The sequence below is a fragment of the Antedon mediterranea genome, chromosome 1 (assembly GCF_964355755.1).
Source record: "Antedon mediterranea chromosome 1, ecAntMedi1.1, whole genome shotgun sequence".
In the NCBI taxonomy this organism is placed as follows: domain Eukaryota; kingdom Metazoa; phylum Echinodermata; class Crinoidea; order Comatulida; family Antedonidae; genus Antedon; species Antedon mediterranea.
The window spans coordinates 39,650,937-39,672,015 of NC_092670.1; the positions used below are offsets into that span (position 1 = coordinate 39,650,937).

The 21,079-nt window shown below is 34.0% G+C and overlaps 1 protein-coding gene across 1 annotated transcript in view; it reads right to left on the bottom strand.

The window, feature by feature from the left end:
- The window catches only part of LOC140045029 (uncharacterized), a 32,645-nt gene extending 11,601 nt beyond the window's left edge, over positions 1 to 21,044 (bottom strand). The window contains exons 1-42 of the mRNA XM_072089765.1: positions 20,975 to 21,044; positions 20,383 to 20,649; positions 19,924 to 20,172; positions 19,585 to 19,833; positions 19,149 to 19,397; positions 18,530 to 18,778; positions 18,141 to 18,389; positions 17,547 to 17,807; positions 17,158 to 17,409; positions 16,644 to 16,895; positions 16,085 to 16,330; positions 15,725 to 15,967; positions 14,688 to 14,948; positions 13,576 to 13,818; positions 12,774 to 13,016; positions 12,430 to 12,672; positions 11,673 to 11,915; positions 11,034 to 11,276; positions 10,591 to 10,842; positions 10,047 to 10,283; positions 9,524 to 9,769; positions 9,088 to 9,333; positions 8,657 to 8,899; positions 8,091 to 8,330; positions 7,692 to 7,934; positions 7,354 to 7,608; positions 6,909 to 7,160; positions 5,253 to 5,510; positions 4,882 to 5,133; positions 4,516 to 4,773; positions 4,147 to 4,398; positions 3,782 to 4,039; positions 3,411 to 3,662; positions 3,045 to 3,302; positions 2,667 to 2,918; positions 2,294 to 2,551; positions 1,909 to 2,160; positions 1,539 to 1,796; positions 1,154 to 1,405; positions 788 to 1,045; positions 443 to 694; positions 93 to 350 (exon numbers count right to left, since the gene is read on the bottom strand). Coding sequence (XP_071945866.1) covers positions 93 to 350; positions 443 to 694; positions 788 to 1,045; positions 1,154 to 1,405; positions 1,539 to 1,796; positions 1,909 to 2,160; positions 2,294 to 2,551; positions 2,667 to 2,918; positions 3,045 to 3,302; positions 3,411 to 3,662; positions 3,782 to 4,039; positions 4,147 to 4,398; positions 4,516 to 4,773; positions 4,882 to 5,133; positions 5,253 to 5,510; positions 6,909 to 7,160; positions 7,354 to 7,608; positions 7,692 to 7,934; positions 8,091 to 8,330; positions 8,657 to 8,899; positions 9,088 to 9,333; positions 9,524 to 9,769; positions 10,047 to 10,283; positions 10,591 to 10,842; positions 11,034 to 11,276; positions 11,673 to 11,915; positions 12,430 to 12,672; positions 12,774 to 13,016; positions 13,576 to 13,818; positions 14,688 to 14,948; positions 15,725 to 15,967; positions 16,085 to 16,330; positions 16,644 to 16,895; positions 17,158 to 17,409; positions 17,547 to 17,807; positions 18,141 to 18,389; positions 18,530 to 18,778; positions 19,149 to 19,397; positions 19,585 to 19,833; positions 19,924 to 20,172; positions 20,383 to 20,649; positions 20,975 to 21,044 — 10,354 coding nt within the window. The remainder of the gene's footprint in view (positions 1 to 92; positions 351 to 442; positions 695 to 787; positions 1,046 to 1,153; positions 1,406 to 1,538; positions 1,797 to 1,908; positions 2,161 to 2,293; positions 2,552 to 2,666; positions 2,919 to 3,044; positions 3,303 to 3,410; positions 3,663 to 3,781; positions 4,040 to 4,146; positions 4,399 to 4,515; positions 4,774 to 4,881; positions 5,134 to 5,252; positions 5,511 to 6,908; positions 7,161 to 7,353; positions 7,609 to 7,691; positions 7,935 to 8,090; positions 8,331 to 8,656; positions 8,900 to 9,087; positions 9,334 to 9,523; positions 9,770 to 10,046; positions 10,284 to 10,590; positions 10,843 to 11,033; positions 11,277 to 11,672; positions 11,916 to 12,429; positions 12,673 to 12,773; positions 13,017 to 13,575; positions 13,819 to 14,687; positions 14,949 to 15,724; positions 15,968 to 16,084; positions 16,331 to 16,643; positions 16,896 to 17,157; positions 17,410 to 17,546; positions 17,808 to 18,140; positions 18,390 to 18,529; positions 18,779 to 19,148; positions 19,398 to 19,584; positions 19,834 to 19,923; positions 20,173 to 20,382; positions 20,650 to 20,974) is intronic.
- Positions 21,045 to 21,079: the final 35 nt, after the last annotated feature.

A 21,079-nucleotide genomic window follows, 5' to 3' on the forward strand; every position in this document is an offset into this window, starting at 1 on the left:
AGAACACAAAAAACAAAAAAAGTTTTTTTATATATTAATAACACTGTCAAAAAGCCAAAATCACCTTCTGAGTAAAAAAGTAAGTTACTTGCCTGCAACATTTACTGTAAAAGAACAATTGGCCGAGTTGCCAAATATGTCTTCAGCAAAATATTCAATTGTTGTTGTGCCAACATAAAATTCTTGTCCTGAACTATCGTAGTTTGTACCAGAGCCAGTCACAATTACATCATACATTTCTGGACTGTTGTCTGTGATGCTCACTGACCAGCTGACCATTGCTTTATTTGACCCATTGGTAGTGAAGACATCAATATCATTGGGACACGAAAAAACTGGGTTTTCTTCATCTAAAAACATTGGACAAACCATATAAATTGAAAAAAAAAACGTAAAGGAATATTTTGCTTTGTATAAAATTCATGATTAAGTAAATTCTTACCAATTACAATAACATAAAAAGTACATTCTGCCATATTCCCATACACATCAGTAGCTTCACATGTTACATTTTGTCTTGTCACTGGCCAGATCACATCAAATTGATCACCAGATTCTCTACTACAGATCCAAGTTACATTGCCCGAGTTGTCACTTACTGATACATTCCATGAGATAGTGGAATATGCTTGACCAGGATCAGTTAATGCTACATCAATGTTGTCAGGACATGTTAACATAGGTTCATCATCATCTAAGAACACAAAAAACAAAAAAAGTTTTTTTATATATTAATAACACTGTCAAAGCCAAAATCACCTTCTGAGTAAAAAAGTAAGTTACTTGCCTGCAACATTTACTGTAAAAGAACAATTGGCAGAGTTGCCAAATATATCTTCAGCAATATATTCTATCGTTGTTGTGCCAACATAAAATTCTTGTCCTGAACTATCGTAGTTTGTACCAGAGCCAGTCACAATTACATCGTATATTTCTGGACTGTTGTCAGTGATGGTCACTGACCAGCTGACCATTGCTTTATTGGACCCGTTGGTAGTGAAGACATCAATATCACTGGGACACGAAACAACTGGTTGTTCTTTATCTAAAAACATTGGACAAAAAAGAATGTGTATAAAAAAAGATGATAGTAGAATTTTTCAGGTGCAAAATTTTACTTATATAATTATTAAGTGAAGTAGAAAAGTCTTACCAATTACAATGACATAAAAAGTACATTCAGCCATATTCCCATACACATCAGTGGCTTCACATGTTACATTTTGTCTTGTCACTGGCCAGATTACATCAAATTCTTCACCAGATTCTCTACTACAGGTCCAAGTTACATTGCCTGAGTTGTCACTTACTGATACATTCCATGAGACAGTGGAATATTCTTGACCAGGATCAGTTAATGCTACATCAATGTTGTCCGGACATGTTAACATAGGTTCATCATCATCTAAGAACAAAAAAACATTCCCAAAATGTAAGTTTTAAATATATGCATTCACATTTATTGATTCCAAATCTGTCAAAGCCACAACCAGCTTTAATTTACCAACTTCATCGGAGTCAAAAAGTATTTTACTTGCCTGCAACCTTTACTGTAAAAGAACAATTGGCCGAGTTGCCAAATATGTCTTCAGCAAAATATTCTAATGTTGTTGTGCCAACGTAAAATTCTTGTTTTGAACTATCGTAGTTTGTACCAGAGCCAGTCACAATTACATCATACATTGCTGGACTGTTGTCTGTGATGCTCACTGACCAGCTGACCATTGCTTTATTGGACCCATTAGTAGTGAAGACATCAATATCACTGGGACACGAAACAACTGGTTGTTCTTTATCTAAAAATATTTGACAAAAAAAGAATGTGTATGAAAAAAGACGATATTAGAATTTTTTTCAGGTGTAAAAAAATTAGTTATATAATTATTAAGTGAAGTAGAAAAGTCTTACCAATTACAATAACATAGAAAGTACATTCTGCCATATTTCCATACACATCAGTGGCTTCACATGTTACATTCTGTCTTGTCACTGGCCAGATCACATCAAATTGATCACCAGAATCTCTACTACAGGTCCAAGTTACATTGCCTGAGTTGTCACTTACTGATACATTCCATGAGACAGTGGAATATGCTTGACCAGGATCAGTTAATGCTATATCAATGTTGTCAGGACATGTTAACATAGGTTCATCATCATCTAAAAACAAAAAAACATTCCCAAAATGTAAGTTTTAAATATATGCATTCACATTTATTGATTCCAACTCTGTCAAAGCCACAATCAGCTTTAATTTACCAATTTCCTCGGAGTCAAAAAGTATTTTACTTGCCTGCAACATTTACTGTAAAAGAACAATTGGCCGAGTTGCCAAATATGTCTTCAGCAACATATTCTAATGTTGTTGTGCCAACGTAAAATTCTTGTCCTGAACTATCGTAGTTTGTACCAGAGCCAGTCACAATTACATCATACATTGCTGGACTGTTGTCTGTGATGCTCACTGACCAGCTGACCATTGCTTTATTGGACCCATTAGTAGTGAAGACATCAATATCACTGGGACACGAAACGACTGGTTGTTCTTTATCTAAAAACATTGGACAAAAAAGAATGTGTATGAAAAAAGACGATATTAGAATTTTTTTTTTCAGGTGTAAAAAAAGTTAGTTATATAATTATTAAGTGAAGTAGAAAAGTCTTACCAATTACAATAACATAGAAAGTACATTCTGCCATATTTCCATACACATCAGTAGCTTCACATGTTAAATTCTGTCTTGTCACTGGCCAGATCACATCAAATTGATCACCAGAATCTCTACTACAGGTCCAAGTTACATTGCCTGAGTTGTCACTTACTGATACATTCCATGAGACAGTGGAATATGCTTGACCAGGATCAGTTAATGCTATATCAATGTTGTCAGGACATGTTAACATAGGTTCATCATCATCTAAGGACAAGAAAACCCAAAATGTTTTAAATATATGCATTCACATTTAATAATACTAACAACTGTAAAAGCCACAATCAGCTTTAATTTACCAATAACCTCAGAGAAAGAAAGTATGTTACTTGCCTGTAACATTTACTGTAAAAGAACAATTGGCAGAGTTGCCAAATATGTCTTCAGCAACATATTCTATCGTTGTTGTGCCAACATAAAATTCTTGTCCTGAACTATCGTAGTTTGTACCAGAGCCAGTCACAATTACATCATACATTGCTGGACTGTTGTCTGTGATGCTCACTGACCAGCTGACCATTGCTTTATTGGAACCATTGCTAGTGAAGACATCAACATCACTGGGACACGAAACAACTGGTTGTTCTTTATCTAAAAACATTGGACAAAAAATAAATTTGTATAAAAAAGACGATAGTAGAATTTTTCAGGTGTAAAAAGTTAATTAAATAATTATTAAGTGAAGTAGAAAAGTCTTACCAATTACAATGACATAAAAAGTACATTCTGCCATATTTCCATACACATCAGTAGCTTCACATGTTACATTTTGTCTTGTCACTGGCCAGATCGCATCAAATTGATCACCAGATGCTCTACTACAGGTCCAAGTTACATTGCCTGAGTTGTCACTTACTGACACATTCCATGAGATAGTGGAATATGCTTGACCAGGATCAGTTAAAGCTACATCAATGTTGTCAGGACATTCTAACATAGGTTCATCATCATCTAAGAACAAAAACACCCAAAAAAGTTGTAATATATAGGCATTCAAATGTTACCAACTCTGGCAAAGCCACAATTAGCTAAATTATCAATAATACCTCACATTAAAAAATGTTACTTACCTAGAACATTTACTGTAAAAGAACAATTGGCAGAGTTGCCAAATATATCTTCAGCAACATATTCTAATGTTGTTGTGCCAACATAAAATTCTTGTCCTGAACTATCGTAGTTTGTACCAGAGCCAGTCAAAGTTACATCATACATTTCTGGACTGTTGTCTGTGATTCTCACTGACCAGCTGACCATTGCTTTATTGGACCCATTGGTAGTGAAGACATCAATATCACTAGGACACGAAACAACTGGTTGTTCTTTATCTAAAAACATTGGAAAAAAAATGAATGTGATTAAACAAAGACGATATTAGAATTTTCAGGTGTAAAAGTTAGTTATATAATTATTAAGTGAAGTAGAAAAGTCTTACCAATTACAATAACATAAAAAGTACATTCAGCCATATTTCCATACACATCAGTGGCTTCACATGTTACATTTTGTCTTGTCACTGGCCATATGACATCAAATTCTTCACCAGATTCTCTACTGCAGGTCCAAGTTACATTGCCTGAGTTGTCACTTACTGATACATTCCATGAGACAGTGGAATATGCTTGACCAGGATCAGTTAATGCTACATCAATGTTGTCAGGACATGTAAACATAGGTTCATCATCATCTAAGAACCAAAACACCCAAACAAGTTGTAATATATATGCATTCAAATGTTCAACTCTGGCAAAGCCACAATTAGCTAAATTAGCAATAATACCTCACATTAAAAAATGTTACTTACCTAGAACATTTACTGTAAAAGAGCAATTGGCAGAGTTGCCAAATATATCTTCAGCAACATATTCTAATGTTGTTGTGCCAACATAAAATTCTTGTCCTGAACTATCGTAGTTTGTACCAGAGCCAGTCAAAGTTACATCGTACATTTCTGGACTGTTGTCTGTGATGCTCACTGACCAACTGACCATTGCTTTATTGGACCCGTTAGTAGTGAAGACATCAATATCATTGGGACACGAAAGAACTGGTTGTTCTTTATCTAAAAACATTGGAAAAAAAATAAATTTGTATAAAAAAGACGACAGTAGAATTTTTCAGGTGTAAAAAGTTAATTAAATAATTATTAAGTAAATTAGAAAAGTCTTACCAATTACAATGACATAAAAAGTACATTCTGCCATATTTCCATACACATCAGTAGCTTCACATGTTACATTTTGTCTTGTCACTGGCCAGATCGCATCAAATTGATCACCAGATTTTCTACTACAGGTCCAAGTTACATTGCCTGAGTTGTCACTTACTGACACATTCCATGAGATAGTGGAATATGCTTGACCAGGATCAGTTAATGCTACATCAATGTTGTCAGGACATTCTAACATAGGTTCATCATCATCTAAGAACAAAAACACCCAAAAAAGTTGTAATATATATGCATTCAAATGTTACCAACTCTGGCAAAGCCACAATTAGCTAAATTATCAATAATACCTCACATTAAAAAATGTTACTTACCTAAAACATTTACTGTAAAAGAACAATTGGCAGAGTTGCCAAATATATCTTCAGCAACATATTCTAATGTTGTTGTGCCAACATAAAATTCTTGTCCTGAACTATCGTAGTTTGTACCAGAGCCAGTCAAAGTTACATCGTACATTTCTGGACTGTTGTCTGTGATGCTCACTGACCAACTGACCATTGCTTTATTGGACCCATTGGTAGTGAAGACATCAATATCACTGGGACACGAAAGAACTGGTTGTTCTTCATCTAAAGAGAATTAAACAAATGCAATATATGGTGATGAAGAAACCTGAAAGTGCATAGTATAGAGATGTTGATGTGTTTAAAAACACATTAAGATGGATTAAAGAAAAGAATTTTGGTTAAAAAATATTATAATCAAACCACTTAAAAGTACCTAGTACATCTTTCGAGATTAGTAGGGGGTTACACTGATGTACTAGTACATATAAAATATAAAATCTTTGTTCGCGAAGTAAAACCAAGAAGAAGAAGAAGACTAGTACACACACAATCACTGATCATAACTGGGCCAGTCTTTGACTGCTGAAGAGGTCTTCCAGTATAAATAATAGCAAATTCAAATATGATATAATCTACATCATTTTATATAGGCCTAATTGACCAAAAAAATTATCAGCTATATTCATAATTTTCTAACTGAACTCAACTAATTTGTACATAGTTGTTGTACTTTGTATGGGTAGATCCAAAGGGCAGCGCTAGGGTCACGTTCTTCTTTTGAAAGCTAAAATTAAATCATGAACTACTTTTTTTGGGAGACTATTATTATCAATATGTTAGTGCTCCTCCATTTAACCAATCTTGGATCCGCCCATACCTTGTAATTGTGTATTCAATGCACTTTTGTAGTATTAAGTACTATATTAAATGCAATGAATAATAATAATAATGTAATATATAAAACAGATGCTTGTGTATAAATCTGTGTAGAAATTATGATTTTGATAAAGAACAACTGATTCAAACGGCGAGTAATTTGAAACAGTCCTCCTTTTTAACATAATACACAATTCTACAGATTCAAAGCAGTTTGCTGAATTTATATTACATTTTGGATAATTCTAACTGGTTGTCTTTACACAATGGCCAAACAAAAATAGCTTAATTAAAGATATTTGCCATTTAAGTTCACTTCAATTCAATTCCTGAACTAACCACTAAAGACAAAATTTAGCTCTAACTAAAGATGGAACTTTTAAGAATAACAAGAATTTGACAATGTAAATTCTGACGTTGTACGGCCACAGGCATGAGCATAGTGTGTGTAGCTGTAATACAGCCATAAAGACTAAAATGTTTGCAATATCTATCTGTAACACTATATTTACGTAATTCAAGTTTTAAAAAAACAACACAAACAAATAATTGTACTTTTATTAAACATATTACAAACATATGGAAAAACTGAAATGCACTATACATACAAAATACTGAATGCATTGTACACTTTAAACAAAGCAATGGTTTTTTAAAAGAAGGTAAAACATACATATACTATACATACAATAAGATAGAAGAAAAGCAAACACACAATCTATACCAATAATACATGGTAATCTTTATTAATAAAAAGTTAACTCAAACTTCTTCATGATAATGAACTTGTCAGTAACCACCTACCAAACACTTTAACATAGAAAGTGCATTCTGCTGTATTCCCATACACATCAGTAGCTTCACATGTTACATTTTGTCTTGTCACTGGCCAGATGACATCAAATTGATCACCAGATTCTCTACTACAGGTCCAAGTTACATTTCCTGAGTTGTCACTTACTGATACATTCCATGAGACAGTGGAATATGCTTGACCAGGATCAGTTAATGCTACATCAATGTTGTCAGGACATGTTAACATAGGTTCATCATTATCTAAAAAAAAATAAAGATTCTTATTTTTCTGTCTATTAAATTGTCTGTTGGAAGACATTTAATGATTAAATTAATTAAAATGATTGTACTTTAATTACACAGGTTAAAAAGAAAAAGTTTAAAATGTCAAGTAAACAAGTCTTTTGGGCAATAGCTTTTTGTTATATCTTTATAGTATGACTACATCAATTACCAGTAATCTCCACCTGGAATGTGCATACATCAACATTTCCAGATTCATCCGTCGCTGTATACATAACATTATTTATTCCAACAGGAAAGGAAGCTGGTGGGTCACTACTTCCCGATATCACCACAGTCACTGGTTGGTTAGAATTATCTGTGTAGGTTGGTGGCGTCCAGGTGATACCATTTGCTATGTTGTCCATATCATCAGTAGTGTTTGTGATGTCACTGGGACAGTCCATTGTTACAGGTGGTTGGTCATCTGTAAAACAATGTATGTATGATTAAGTGTAGGTTTGCTATTATAAACCAATTACTCATGTTAGCAAACAATTAATAGCTTACCTGTGATATTGATATAAAACGTGCATGTAGCCTCATTTCCAGATGGGTCAGTAAATGTGTAGACAACTGTATGCTCTCCAATTTCAAAATTATCTCCAGGACTAAAATAACTTGACTGCATTGGCGTACCATCGTTATCAGTTGCTGTGGGTTCCGTCCATGTTACTGAAGTATAATTTTGATTTAGATCCGTTGTTTGTGTTATATTATCAGGACAGTTTGAAATTACTGGATCTTCTGGATCTGAAAAGTTGATATAGAATATTTAATTTCAATCCACTTATTAAGCTTCTTTGTGATGTAAAGCCACAATTACGTTAAAAATTAGAATTGAATAAAAATAAACTAAGTTTATGCCTTCTTTAATCTTCATCCTTTGACATTGTAGAATGTACATACCAGTTATAGTCACAGTGAAGGTACACATTTCAATGTTGCCAGAGTTGTCAGTCACTGTTACCATAACATTTGTGTCACCGATTTCGAAAGCGGTTCCAGATGGAGGGGAAGATGTGACATCAGCTACTCCATCATTATCACTATTTGTTGGAGTAGACCACATAACAGAGACTGTGTCATCACCAGTAGCTGTGTCCATTGATGCGATTGTAGGACATGTCACATTTGGATTCTGTTGATCTTAAAATGTAAAGAAAGCAAATTAGTTATCCTTAGGAAAATCATAGTGTATTTTGAGTACACCCCTATACTTGAAATCTCTACCCTTAAACTTTAACTAGGCCTACTACTACAATTAATGAATTTAGTCTAAATTTGTATAGACATCAATCATCAGATCAGCCATTATGGCAGAATGGCTGAGCTTAAAGGTTAAAAACCCTCAAACTTTCTTTTGAATGTTATTTTTAAAATAAATTGAATGGATTTGAAATTCAATATCATAGATGTGAAAATAAATACCATCATAATAATGTAGTCATGCTTTGGTTTTTGAAAGAACTTACCTGTAATGTTGACAAGAAAATAACACACAACTGTGTTTCCAGAGCTATCAGTAGCCAAATATGTGACATTGGTAACCCCAATGGCAAACATGAACGGAGAGGTGTGAGATGAGCTGACGTCTGGTACACCATTATTGTCAGTTGGTGTGGGAGCAGTCCAGCTTTGCTCGGAAGTGTTCTCATCAAAATCAGTAGTGTCTTCAATATCATTAGGGCAATTTTGGAACTCTGGTGGTTCATCATCTACAATAATAATGGTATTTCTTATAAACCGGGCACACATTTACAACATATTTCAATGGAGCAGTAGCTTGGTGGTTAATGTGCTTGCCTACCAATCTCAATGCCCAGGGTTCAATCCTAAGATAGTGTCTTTCTACTCCAATCTCTCAACCACTCATTCAATGAAAGTTATATCAATCTCTCAGTACCTGAAATTGTTACAGTAAATATGCATTGGCCGAGATTTCCAGATCCATCAGTAAAGTTATATTCCACTGTCGCCATCCCAAATTCAAAGACATCGTTTGGTGAATGAGATGACGTCATCATTGGTTCTTCATATGAATTGTCAGTGGCTGTCGGTTCTGTCCAGTTGACGTTACTGGCATTTGTTCCCATATCTACCATTTGTGTTACGTCAGCTGGACAGTTCATAATACTTGGAACTTCATCATCTATATCAAACATATACTTATCATTAGTAATAACCAGAAATTGGGGATTGTAAAGTTAATGTGTAACGCCTCCTGGATGGCATGTGCTTATTAACGAACCACTCATCTTATGGTATAGTGCATGTCTTTCATCTACATTATTGGTAATATAATTGCAATATTTTCTGGTTTTTAAGGGGAGTTTGCCTACCTATAACCAATACATCAAAAGTACAGGTTGCTTCATTGCCAGCTCCATCTGTAGCTGTGGCTGTCACTGTAACAGTTCCAATGTAGAATTCATCATTTGGATTGTGTGAACTAGCAATTGTGGGTGTAACTAACGAGTTGTCTATTGCTACTAGCATGTCCCATGTTATAGTTGTGTAATTAACTGTGGCATCAGTAGTTCCATTTAGTTCACCTGGACAATTTATAAACTCCGGAGGTTCCATATCTAGAAAAAATGTACAAGAAGCAGTGTCTAATTATCTATGGTAAAATCAAATATATTATTAAAGTGTTAAGTTTATGATTAAACAGTAGGAAAGAATGAATGTCAACACCAAGATTTTCTCAGATAGTCTCCGTGTACTGTACCTTGAATCCAATCACTCTTCTAACTGTTAACCTTGTTGTATTGGTCCATTCTTGGCATGGATTTGACAACATACCACTGTATCATGCAATAGAAATATTTGATTATCATTTGTGTTTAAAACATTTAGCTTTACCTTCAATTGTGACAACAAATGTACAATTAGCCTCATTCCCAGCTGCATCCGACGCAGTAAAAGTAACAGCAGTATCACCAAAATTGAACATTGAACCAGAAGGAATGTCAAAACTTTGAGAAGTTACATTAACGTTGTCAGTTACAGTTGCTGTGTAGTTTACTATAGCTGTTGCGGCGCCCTCAGTTGAGTTGGCGGTTATATTACTTGGGCAAGTAACAACAGGATCCTCAGTATCTTGAATCAAACAAATTAATTTTGCATAAAAATTAAAGATTATTATTTCTAATAGAAAAATCATTGATGAATAAAGGCTATTGATATGACCCATTTGAATCTGCCGATGAAAGTAAACAAAAAGGAAGAAAGAATCCCATTAAATTTCAAGAAATGAATTACTAGAATGGTACATAATAAAAGTTTTTGTAGAGGTTATTCAAAAGCTTATATGCAAATCCTATGCAAATCTATATATAATGAATAAATTAAGGCCATAACCAATAAATTGGGTATCGATTCAAAAGTCTGAAAAATGTTTCCTTACCAATAACTGTTATAAAAAACGAGCAATATCCAGTGTTCATTGCTGCATCTGTAGCGTAATACTCCACCTCTGTAGTTCCGAGTTGAAATGTATAGGTATTAGGAAAAATATTATTATAAATAGGAATTGTCCCAGGTACGTTATCATTGAATGCTGGTTGCGTCCATGCGACATTAACCTTTGTACTCACTCCCATATCCGTACTGTAGGTGCTATTACTTGGACAGCTACTAGGTACTGGAGCTTCAATATCTATGAATAAATAAGTACTGTACATTGGCACATATCTGGAATGGTTTTCAGTAGTTATTAAGGAACCTCAAAAACATAGATTTGTTCTGCTTGATTACAACTTTAATCATTAATTCATTTGTATAGGTATACATTTACACTGTGATAAACATAGTGACCAATTGGCATCATGGTCCTTATACTATACTTACCAATAATTGTAACTATGAATTCACATGAGGCTAAATTTCCTGAAGGGTCTGTGAAATTATATGTGACTGTAGTGTTATCCAGATCAAATGTTGAGCCATTTGTGTGTGACTGAGAGACAAAAACACTTCCTGAGTTATCCATTGCTGTTGGTTCTGTCCAGTAGGTTTCTCGATCTGGTTCGCCGTCGTCTGTTGGCAATATGAAATCTTCAGGGCAATCACTCACAATCGGGGCCTCAGTATCTATTAATTCAGTTTAAATCATCATCAACAATTAATTTCAGTTGTCAACTTTCTACTTTACCATACAATTTTACAATAAGTTATAAAAGTTAAGAATTTCATCTTCTTTTACAGAGAACTAAGCAAAAACTAAGCGTTATAAGTTTCATGTATTCTTGTTACTTATCGACCTGCTACAGAGATATTTTCATATAAAGAAGTGTCCATGGCATTTGCACAGGTAGGGATCTCACGAAATAGACTGTTGGCTTTGACCTTCCGGCAAAGTTTAAGTTGCAAAGCAAGCCCATAACCAGAATTTTTTTCATTTTTCAACCAAAGAGGAAAAAATCTAATTTTCCATTACTTCTGCTGCTGGTCTGAAAGAAAGAATAGTATATTGGTCTATTGACATACCTTCAACAGTTATGTTAAATGTACAGCTTTCCATGTTACCACTTGGATCAGTTGCTTGATAAGAGACAACTGTGGTACCAATTGAAAAGGTGCTTCCATTCATATAGTCTACAGCTAGATCAACATTGCCATTACTGTTATCACTGGTAGTTGGTGAACTCCATTTAACAGATGTGTCTAGTTGTCCTGCATCAGCACCAACCGTTAAATCCCTTGGACAGGTTATTACTGGTTTTTCAGTATCTTAATGTTTAAAAAAAATGTATTCACTGTGAGTTTATTGCAAATATTTTGTTATTATTATTATTATTTATTGAGGAATTTGATTTTTAGGAACCAGCATTGGGCTGTCAATAGTGAATTAAGAAAGAGGATTTAAAACAAACAAGAGCCAGAATTAGCCCAAAAAAATCATCTTAACTTAGTTAATTTTTAAATATTTATGGATGAAGTCCACTCATCATAAAAAGAACTTCATAACCCCATTAAGCAAAAAAGATATTAATTGTCAGCCCATGCCCTGCCATTGGCAGTGAGGAAGCACATCCTAACTTCTCCACATACGCACTGGCCAAACTTTTTTCCATGTTGTCAATCATCACTAATCAAAATCTCCCATTTTGTTTTATAACAATCTCAGGTTCAAGGGTTCAAATTCTTGCTCAGAATTTTTTTTTTTACATTTTTGAACATTGGGAGGTAAACAATTAGGTGCAATAGGTTATATAGAAATAATACTAAGAAAAAGAATACATACCTGTAATGTTGACAATGAACATGCATTCATTCATATTCATATTTGCATCAGTAAATGTAAAAGTAACAGTTTCAACTCCAACACCAAATCCATCACCTGACGTTGCTGTTTGAACTGTTGTAAAGAAACCACTGTTGTCTTCAGCAACAGGTGGCAACCATGTGATGTTTGCATAGGATAGACCAGGTTCAGTGTTATTGTGTATATCGTCTGGGCAGAACAATACTTCTGGGTCTTCAAAATCTAAAAACAGTATGAAAAATTGTATTTCACAAATTAAATTTGTTCAACCATATTTTTATACACATATCAACTATAAGAAAAATGTTGTGACCTGTACCTACCATTAATACTTATATTGAAGGAGCAAGAGTCTTCATTTGAGTATATATCTTCAAATGAATAAGTTACTTCATGTACTCCAATTTCAAAAACAGTTGGAATGGTATGACTTTCTGTTACAGCAACCATTTCATAGGAATTATCCATAAATGTTGGATACTGCCATGTAACATTGGTAGAGTTTGCATTCATAGATGTGTTGACATTAAAACTTGCTGGACAATTGAATGTTGGTGGCTCATCATCTGCAATATTAAAGAATATTTTTAATAAAAGGTCATCAAGTGTCAACTGTGGTTAATAGGGAGCTTTTGATTTGATGTGTCATGAGTTGTCACCTGCACCTAGAAACCAACCAAATAAAGTGAGGAAGCACATCCTAACTTCTCCACATACGCACTGGCCAAACTTTTTTCCATGTTGTCAATCATCACTAATCAAAATCTCCCATTTTGTTTTATAACAATCTCAGGTTCAAGGGTTCAAATTCTTGCTCAGAATTTTTTTTTTACATTGTGTAATTGGTGTTTAGTGGGTGTATAATTGGTGTTTAATGGGTGTATAAGTGGTGTTTAACTGGTGTTTAATTGGAGTTTAACTGATATTTAATTTGTGTTTAACTGGTGTTTAATTGGTGTTTAACTGATATTTAATTGGTGTTTAACTGGTATTTAATTGGTGTTTAACTGGTGTTTAATTGGTGTTTAACTAGTATTTAATTGGTGTTTAATTGGTGTTTAACTGGTATTTAATAATTGTTTAATTGTGCGATGTGTACTGAATATCAATCTTGTACAAGCTAACCTATTAAATTTACGGTAAAATTGCAAATTTCAGTATTTCCATAAGAATCTTCAGCTGTGTATGTCACCAAAGTTTCTCCAATGTAGAAATCACTACCACTATTGTGCGTTGAGACAAGGGTCGGTGTTCCTGCGTTATCAGTTGCTGTGGGTTCTGTCCAGATGGCAGCAGTGTAGTTCACACCAGAAGACGTTGTCAGATTCTGATCAGGAGGACAGTCATTGATAACAGGATGTTCCTTGTCTGTAAAATTATTTTTACACTGTTAGTGGTGGATATAACATAAATCTATCAAAGATATACAAAAGTACTGTTGAATTCAGTACTATTGAGCAACATAAACTTATCCTGAATGTACATAACATGCATGTGCATTTAAGGGCAATTTGCAGTGCACAATGATCAAGATAACTACTATTTTAGTATACTGTGCACATTTGCATTTATGAAACATGTACAAACATAAGAAGGTATTTTGGCAAATTGATGGTTAAAGATGTATTGTCCCTTTGACTAATTTCCAAAATAATTTTTTTTTAATATTTCGAAAAAAAGTGGGTCATTTTGAAGTATCATAATAGTTACTAACTTCCACCAAAAATTAGTCGAAAAAAAAATCATTTAACTGAAATGCAGACGTTTTTTTGTTCAAAAAATAACTTTGACTTCCAGTCAAAGTTTTCGATCAAAGCATATCTCATAATGCAACGCGCTTGTTTGGCTACTCTGTATGCATAATCATAAAACTTCCTCGCGATCTGTGTGAAAACACCTTCTCAACAGTGACGAGTTGTAAACAATCCTAATTAGCATCATGCATAATGCATACTCGTGGTTTGAAAAGTGAATAACTTTAATATTACTTTGATATGGCCAATTTAAATTTAGAATATTTTGACCTTCATTTTTTGTGTCTCAAGGGACAATACATCTTTAAGATATTGTGCTACACCCATTCTTATCACTGCCTCGAATGTGGAAACAAAAGCCTCTTTTATTATATAACCTGTATTCCAACCAAAATCTGGATTCACCCCCAACTTTGAACATGTTTTCTCTTTACAATTTACACTTTTTCCCCTTTGTTCAAATCTAGTAAAAAGGACAAGTACCTTCAACTATGATATAGAATGTACAAGAAGCTGTGTTCCCTGCAGTATCTTCAGCTATGTAGGTTTGCTCAAATGGTGTACTACCAGTAACAGCAATATTTACAGGAGGAGTGACGTCAGGAATTGCTACTGGACTTGTAGGCATAAGTTCTACATTGTCAGTGGGTACAGGTACTGTCCAATCTGGAGAACCTGACCCTAACCCAGGTGCTGTTTCTGCTGTTATATTATCAGGACATGTAATATTAGGATTTTCCTGATCTGAAACAGAAATAAACAAAGATAAGAACACATACAACAGAAATTTGTCATACTCACATAATGTAAATATGTATTAAAAAAAACGACAAAAGTGAGAATAACAATGAAATAGTTATTATTATTATTATCACAGAAGTATTCAATAATTGTATAAATCTGTTGAAGATGAAATAAATAAATAAATAAATAGTGGTTAATGCCACAAAAGAGAAAAAAAAAATTGTCATAGTAAAATTCAAACACATAAATCAACATTTCAATTGTGGTTTTATTCTACATAAAATAATATTTTTTTAGGTAAATGTCATTATATTAGAACAAATATTACTTTAGGAAATCATGGTTGTAAAATAGAATACAGTACAGTATCAGAAGTTCGGGAGAATTAGAAGTTCGGGAGATGATTTATAGGTTGTTATTGTAAATATAGAGTTGTTTCTTGAAATTAATGCCATAAATATTATGTTAAAAAGATACATAAACAATATCTGTAATATAGATAAACAATATTATTTACTACTAATACTTAAATTTAATTATATATATTATTATCTACTATTGTACTTGGACCAGTGGCGTACATGCTACTGTATTGAATGAAAGAAAAAATTATTCTGACTGCAGTAACTACATTTTTAAAGTTTGTTTCATTGTAAAAGTTTATGAGGCAGTCACTGCAATAAATAAACAGTGTATAAACAAACAAAAAATGATACAAATTGTAGTTACTGCAGTATCTGCAGTAGAATCATCATATTGACATGATCTTGACGCACCTTCAACTGTAATGACAAATTCACAGGTTGCATTGTTATTGGAATCATCATAAGCGACGTACACAACAGTGAATTCAGAAATATTGTAAATCTGATTTGGGTAATAATTCTGTACAGTTCTGTTCACACCATTGTTGTCCATGGCAACAGGTTCAACCCAAGACACAACCGCTGTTGCTAATCCAGGATCTGTTCCAATTGTAAACGATTCAGTACAGTTTTCAAAATAAGGCGATTTCAAATCTAATCAAAGAAAGAAAAAACATGTTGCATGAAATATGAGAATAAAACCCAAGAACTGATAAGGGCTGACTAGCATCAGAAGTTAACAACAAAGATTAGATATTTTCCAATATTTACCTCTAACAGTTACTGCAAATGTGCATGTAGCCACATTGCCATAAACATCAATTGCTGTATATATTATAACAAATGTTCCAATATTAAACTCATCACCACTCATCTTTGGAGAAGACGAAAGTGTTACAGCCAACCCAGAATTGTCAGATACTTCAGCTTTTGTCCAGTTGACAAAAGCGGTTGAACTTCCATTTCGAAGCATAACAAGTGTATTGTTAGGACAGGTAAGATCCGGAACAACATTATCTATAAAATATAGAAAACTTTTGTAATCCTGGGATTGTACAAAACCAGTATAGGAAAGTATAATACAGTGATGTTACAGTATAATAAATATAAATCAAACATTTGTAAAAAACTACTTTACTTTTTATAAACCCCTAGAATATGGAAGTTATTTTAATTTCTGCCTAGAACAAAACAAACAAGGCAAACACCTAAAAAATGAAATCTGTGGAATGGCTTTACTAGAAATGTTTATGTGCACCTTTGTCAATACAGTACATCCGTTCTAGTTGGAGCCATGCCCAGTTAATAGTCTAATGTATACAAGTTTTACCTATAATTTCAATGTTAAAAGAACATGTAGTGTTCACATTGCCAGAACCATCTGTAGCATTAACATAAACGGTGTGATTTCTAATAGACAATGTTGCGCCTTGCTGTATACTGGTAGTGATGTTAGGGTCTACACCAGAGTTATCTGTAGCAGTAGTAGTTGGTGACCACATTACAGATGTAGAATCCGTTGTGGTGTCTGTGTAGTCCACAACATCGCTGGGACACAACGTAATTATTGGTGCTTCATTATCTGTACAAAAAATAAATTGCAATCTTAAAAAACAATTTTTTGACTTTGGTGAATCTTTCTGATATTTATGACGACACCACAAAAATAAAGCTTCTTATAATGGGGTACCTTTTTTATATAAGTTGATTAAAAAGTACAAAATATCATGAGCAATTTTAATTGATTGTTTTACTGTCCAAATACAATTCATGATTTCATGTTCAAAATAACACCACAATACTTCTATACATCTAATGTTTTATTACTTGATTAATAAACATACCTTCAACAGTAATGGTAAAAGTACATGTTGTATTAACATTATCATATGGATCAGAGGCTGTGTACTGTACTACTGTTTCACCAGCTGGGAATTCAAACGTGGTTTGGTTGTGAGAGCCAACGATGTCTGGTATAGCTTCCGAGTTGTCCGTAGCTGTTGGTTCCATCCAGGTTGCCAGGCCTGTAGGTTCTCCCTCTGTTGTGTTAACTGACTGATCATCAGGACACATTGTAAACACTGGGGCTTCTTCATCTGCCATTAAAAACAACATTTTCAGTTAATGCAGTATGTTTGTTTATTGGCCTACTTACATTGCTGTATTTGAGTTATCGGACCATCAGAATGATTTTTACTTAAATTGTATATCTTTCCAAAACTGTACTACATACCTGTGACATATATGTTAAATGAACACATTCCTTTATTTATTGATAAGTCAGTTGCATTTATAGTTATCATTGTTGCGCCTATACTAAATTCAGTAGCAGCATTGCTGGTCTGTGATTCACTGATACTAAGATCCATAGTAGAATCAACGTTATCCGTGAACGTTGGTGAAGTCCACGTCACACCAGTGGCAACATCGTCGCCGCTATCTGTAGTTACCATCTGATCATTTGGACAATCATCTGTCATTGGAATCTCATCATCTGTTGAGTTAAAAAATACATTTTAATATTGGTAATGGGACTATCTAATAATATTTTGAGAACGATAGCATTTTTGTTAATATATGTAGACAATTTTTCTTTTTTTTAGTTACCCTAACCTAGTTCAATTCTAATAAACTACTACATATACAATTGTAATTGGCAGTTCAATGTAACTTTAGGAAAGATTCGGATCTTCTCCAGGGAGAATGCATTAATTGTAATGTTGTTTTTTTGAGGGATTTGATTGAGGACATCTTTTATGTTAAAAATCATTTATCAGAAGATATTAATAACAAAAAATTTAAACTATATAAACCTGAAATTGAATACCTGTTATAGTAATGACAAAAACACACGTATAATTCACGTTTCCAGCAGCATCCGATGCATTTATCTGCACGGTAGTGTCACCAAATTCAAAGGTATCGCCGGAGTTGTGATTGCGCATATACATTGGGGTTTCATTTGAATTATCCGTAGCCTCTGCACTCATCCATTCCATAGTTGTTGAGTTTATTCCTTGATCTGTTGTAGATGTGTTGTCCGACGGACAAAAGGTAAACACTGGAGTTTGATCATCTAAACAACAATTATAAATGTTTTTGAAATGAATATATGTTTCCTTTTTGCAAAGGTGATAAATACTGATGTCATGTGGCAATTACGGTAACGGCACAATCTTTCGTTTTGTGAAACAGAAAATATGAATGTAGCTTTACCTGTAACATTAACAAAGAACTGGCATGTTGTATTAACGTTTTCCCCCATGTCAGTTGCATTATATTTGACAAGAGTAGATCCAATTGGGAATGTGTCACCACCATCAAAGTTTGATAGAATCGTCGGAGGGTCACCAGAGTTATCGGTTGCTTCTACAGTTGTCCAGTTCACGACTGCTGATGAAAGATCTGGATCGGTTCTTATAATTATATCCGATGGACATTCCGTGAACACTGGCGGTTCAGTATCTACAATAAAAATGTATGTAAATATTGGTCTACAGTTTTTATGTATCTCCAGTGCCCTATTATGTGCTGTACTGAATAGTTCCTATTGAGCTATACTCAATGCTGAGAAGAACTATACTGTAGCAACAACCACACTGTGTTTTTATTATTGCTTCCACAGAGTAATTACTGCTGCAACCACAGACAGTGCTTCAGAAATACTAAACTACAGGTATATTATATTGTGAATACTACACCCAAATGGTATTACAGCAAATGATATACTGCTGTGACCAAAGAAGTCTATGCAGCTATAACAGCAGTATTACAGCAGAAAAAGACAATTTCTGCCAAAAAAAAGTTAATTTCTCAAACAAAATGATTGTCTCACCTTTAATAGTAACTGAGAAATTGCAGGTAGTGTTAACATTGCCGGCAGGATCAGTAGCATTGAACATAACATCAGTTGTGCCAATTGGAAAGGTTGCTCCAGATTTATGAGAACCATCTATCATAACAGTCAGCAGAGAATTATCAACAGCAGTTACATTTGGCCAGGTGACTATAGCAGTTGGGAGACCAGGATTGGTTTCATTCGTAATGTCACTCGGGCAACTTGTAAACTCTGGAGGCTCCATGTCTGTAACAAAAATAATAATATAGCATTATTTCAAAGTTATTGTTTTCACTGTAAATAGAAGATTTTTACAAAGATTCCATAGCATTGTGCAAAGTAGGTGGACATAGGCCTATATATGGCTGTTGAAATTTTTAGTAGATTTAATTTATTATTTGCTTCAACAATTTACAAATATTTTCTATTTTACCCATGATTGTAATGTTGAAGGAACAAGTTCCATTAACATTGCCGGCTGCATCTGTTGCATTGTATTCAACTGTAGTAACACCAATTGGAAATGCAAAACCACTGTCATAGTTTGATAAAATGGTTGGTTGCTCATTTGAGTTGTCTGTAGCTGTCACGCTATCCCATGTTTCAACCGATGTTGAAGATCCGGGATCAGTCTCAGATGTAATGTCAACTGTACATGATGTAAATAACGGGGCTTCGTTATCTAATAATAATAATAATAACATACGGTAAACAATATCTCATAAGGTACAAATATTAATCATGGTAAAAGTATGTTTGATTGGTATATTACCTGTTATATCAACTCTGAATGAGCAGGAATCGTTAGTGTTGCCGTACATATCTGTAGCATTGTACATGACAAGAGTTGAGCCAATCGGAAAGCTTGTACCATTCTCGTAATTACTGTCTATTGTTGGTGCGACACCAGAATTGTCTATAGCTTCGACGGCACCCCATGTGATTACTGCGTCTGCAGAGCCTGGGTCAGTGGTATCTGTGATATCATCCGGACAGGCCGTGAAATCTGGTTTTTCATCATCTAATTTTCATTGATAAAACAAAAATGATTACATTATTTTAACATTTTGAACCGATGATAACTGGGAATGACATTTTGTTTAGACATAATGAGGTAGTAGGCCTATATGAGTGAGATTAACTACTTGTTCAGTTATTTGCTAATGGTAGAAATAAATTACTGTAGTTAATTATTACTGCAGTAAGTATTTTTATAAAAAAAACTTTAAACCTTTGACTGTTACAGAAAATGTACACGTTCCAGTATTTCCACTAGGATCTGTTGCTATGTATGTATTAGTAATAGTAGTAGTAAGGCCTGACGTCAAAGCAACTTGATCTCCAATGTCATAGTTTGAGACAATCGATATAGCACATTGGTTGTCCTCATCTACCGTTGGTTCAACCCATGATAGCGTTGCAAAGTTTTCATTGGGATCTGTTGGAACTGTTTGATCTGGTGGACAGTAAGTGAACGTCGGACTGTCCGAATCATCAACTGAAAACGACACAAGAAAAAAACCCCAATATTAAAAAAAAGTGGTACATTTTCACAAAATATTTGAAGCTCTGTCTACACTATCAAACTAGTTTGACAAAAAAGTGTGATGTGCCCAAATATAGTGGTGATATGCCCAAATATGGTAGTGCTATGACATATGTCCATATATGGGTACATCACTTTTTTTTGTCACATAAAGTTTGTAGACAGAGCGTTAGCATAAATGAATTATGTATAAATATGTGGTTAATAATCTATGCATGCAAAAAAGGAGGAAGCTTCACAATAGGAGTTTGACAACATGGCACCACATCATACTTACATATTTCACATACAAAAGATAAGATATCAGCACAGCTTTGATCGTTCCAGTTCCACTGGTTTGCATACATTTCAATGCAATCTTCATCACCCAAGTTATTTGGTT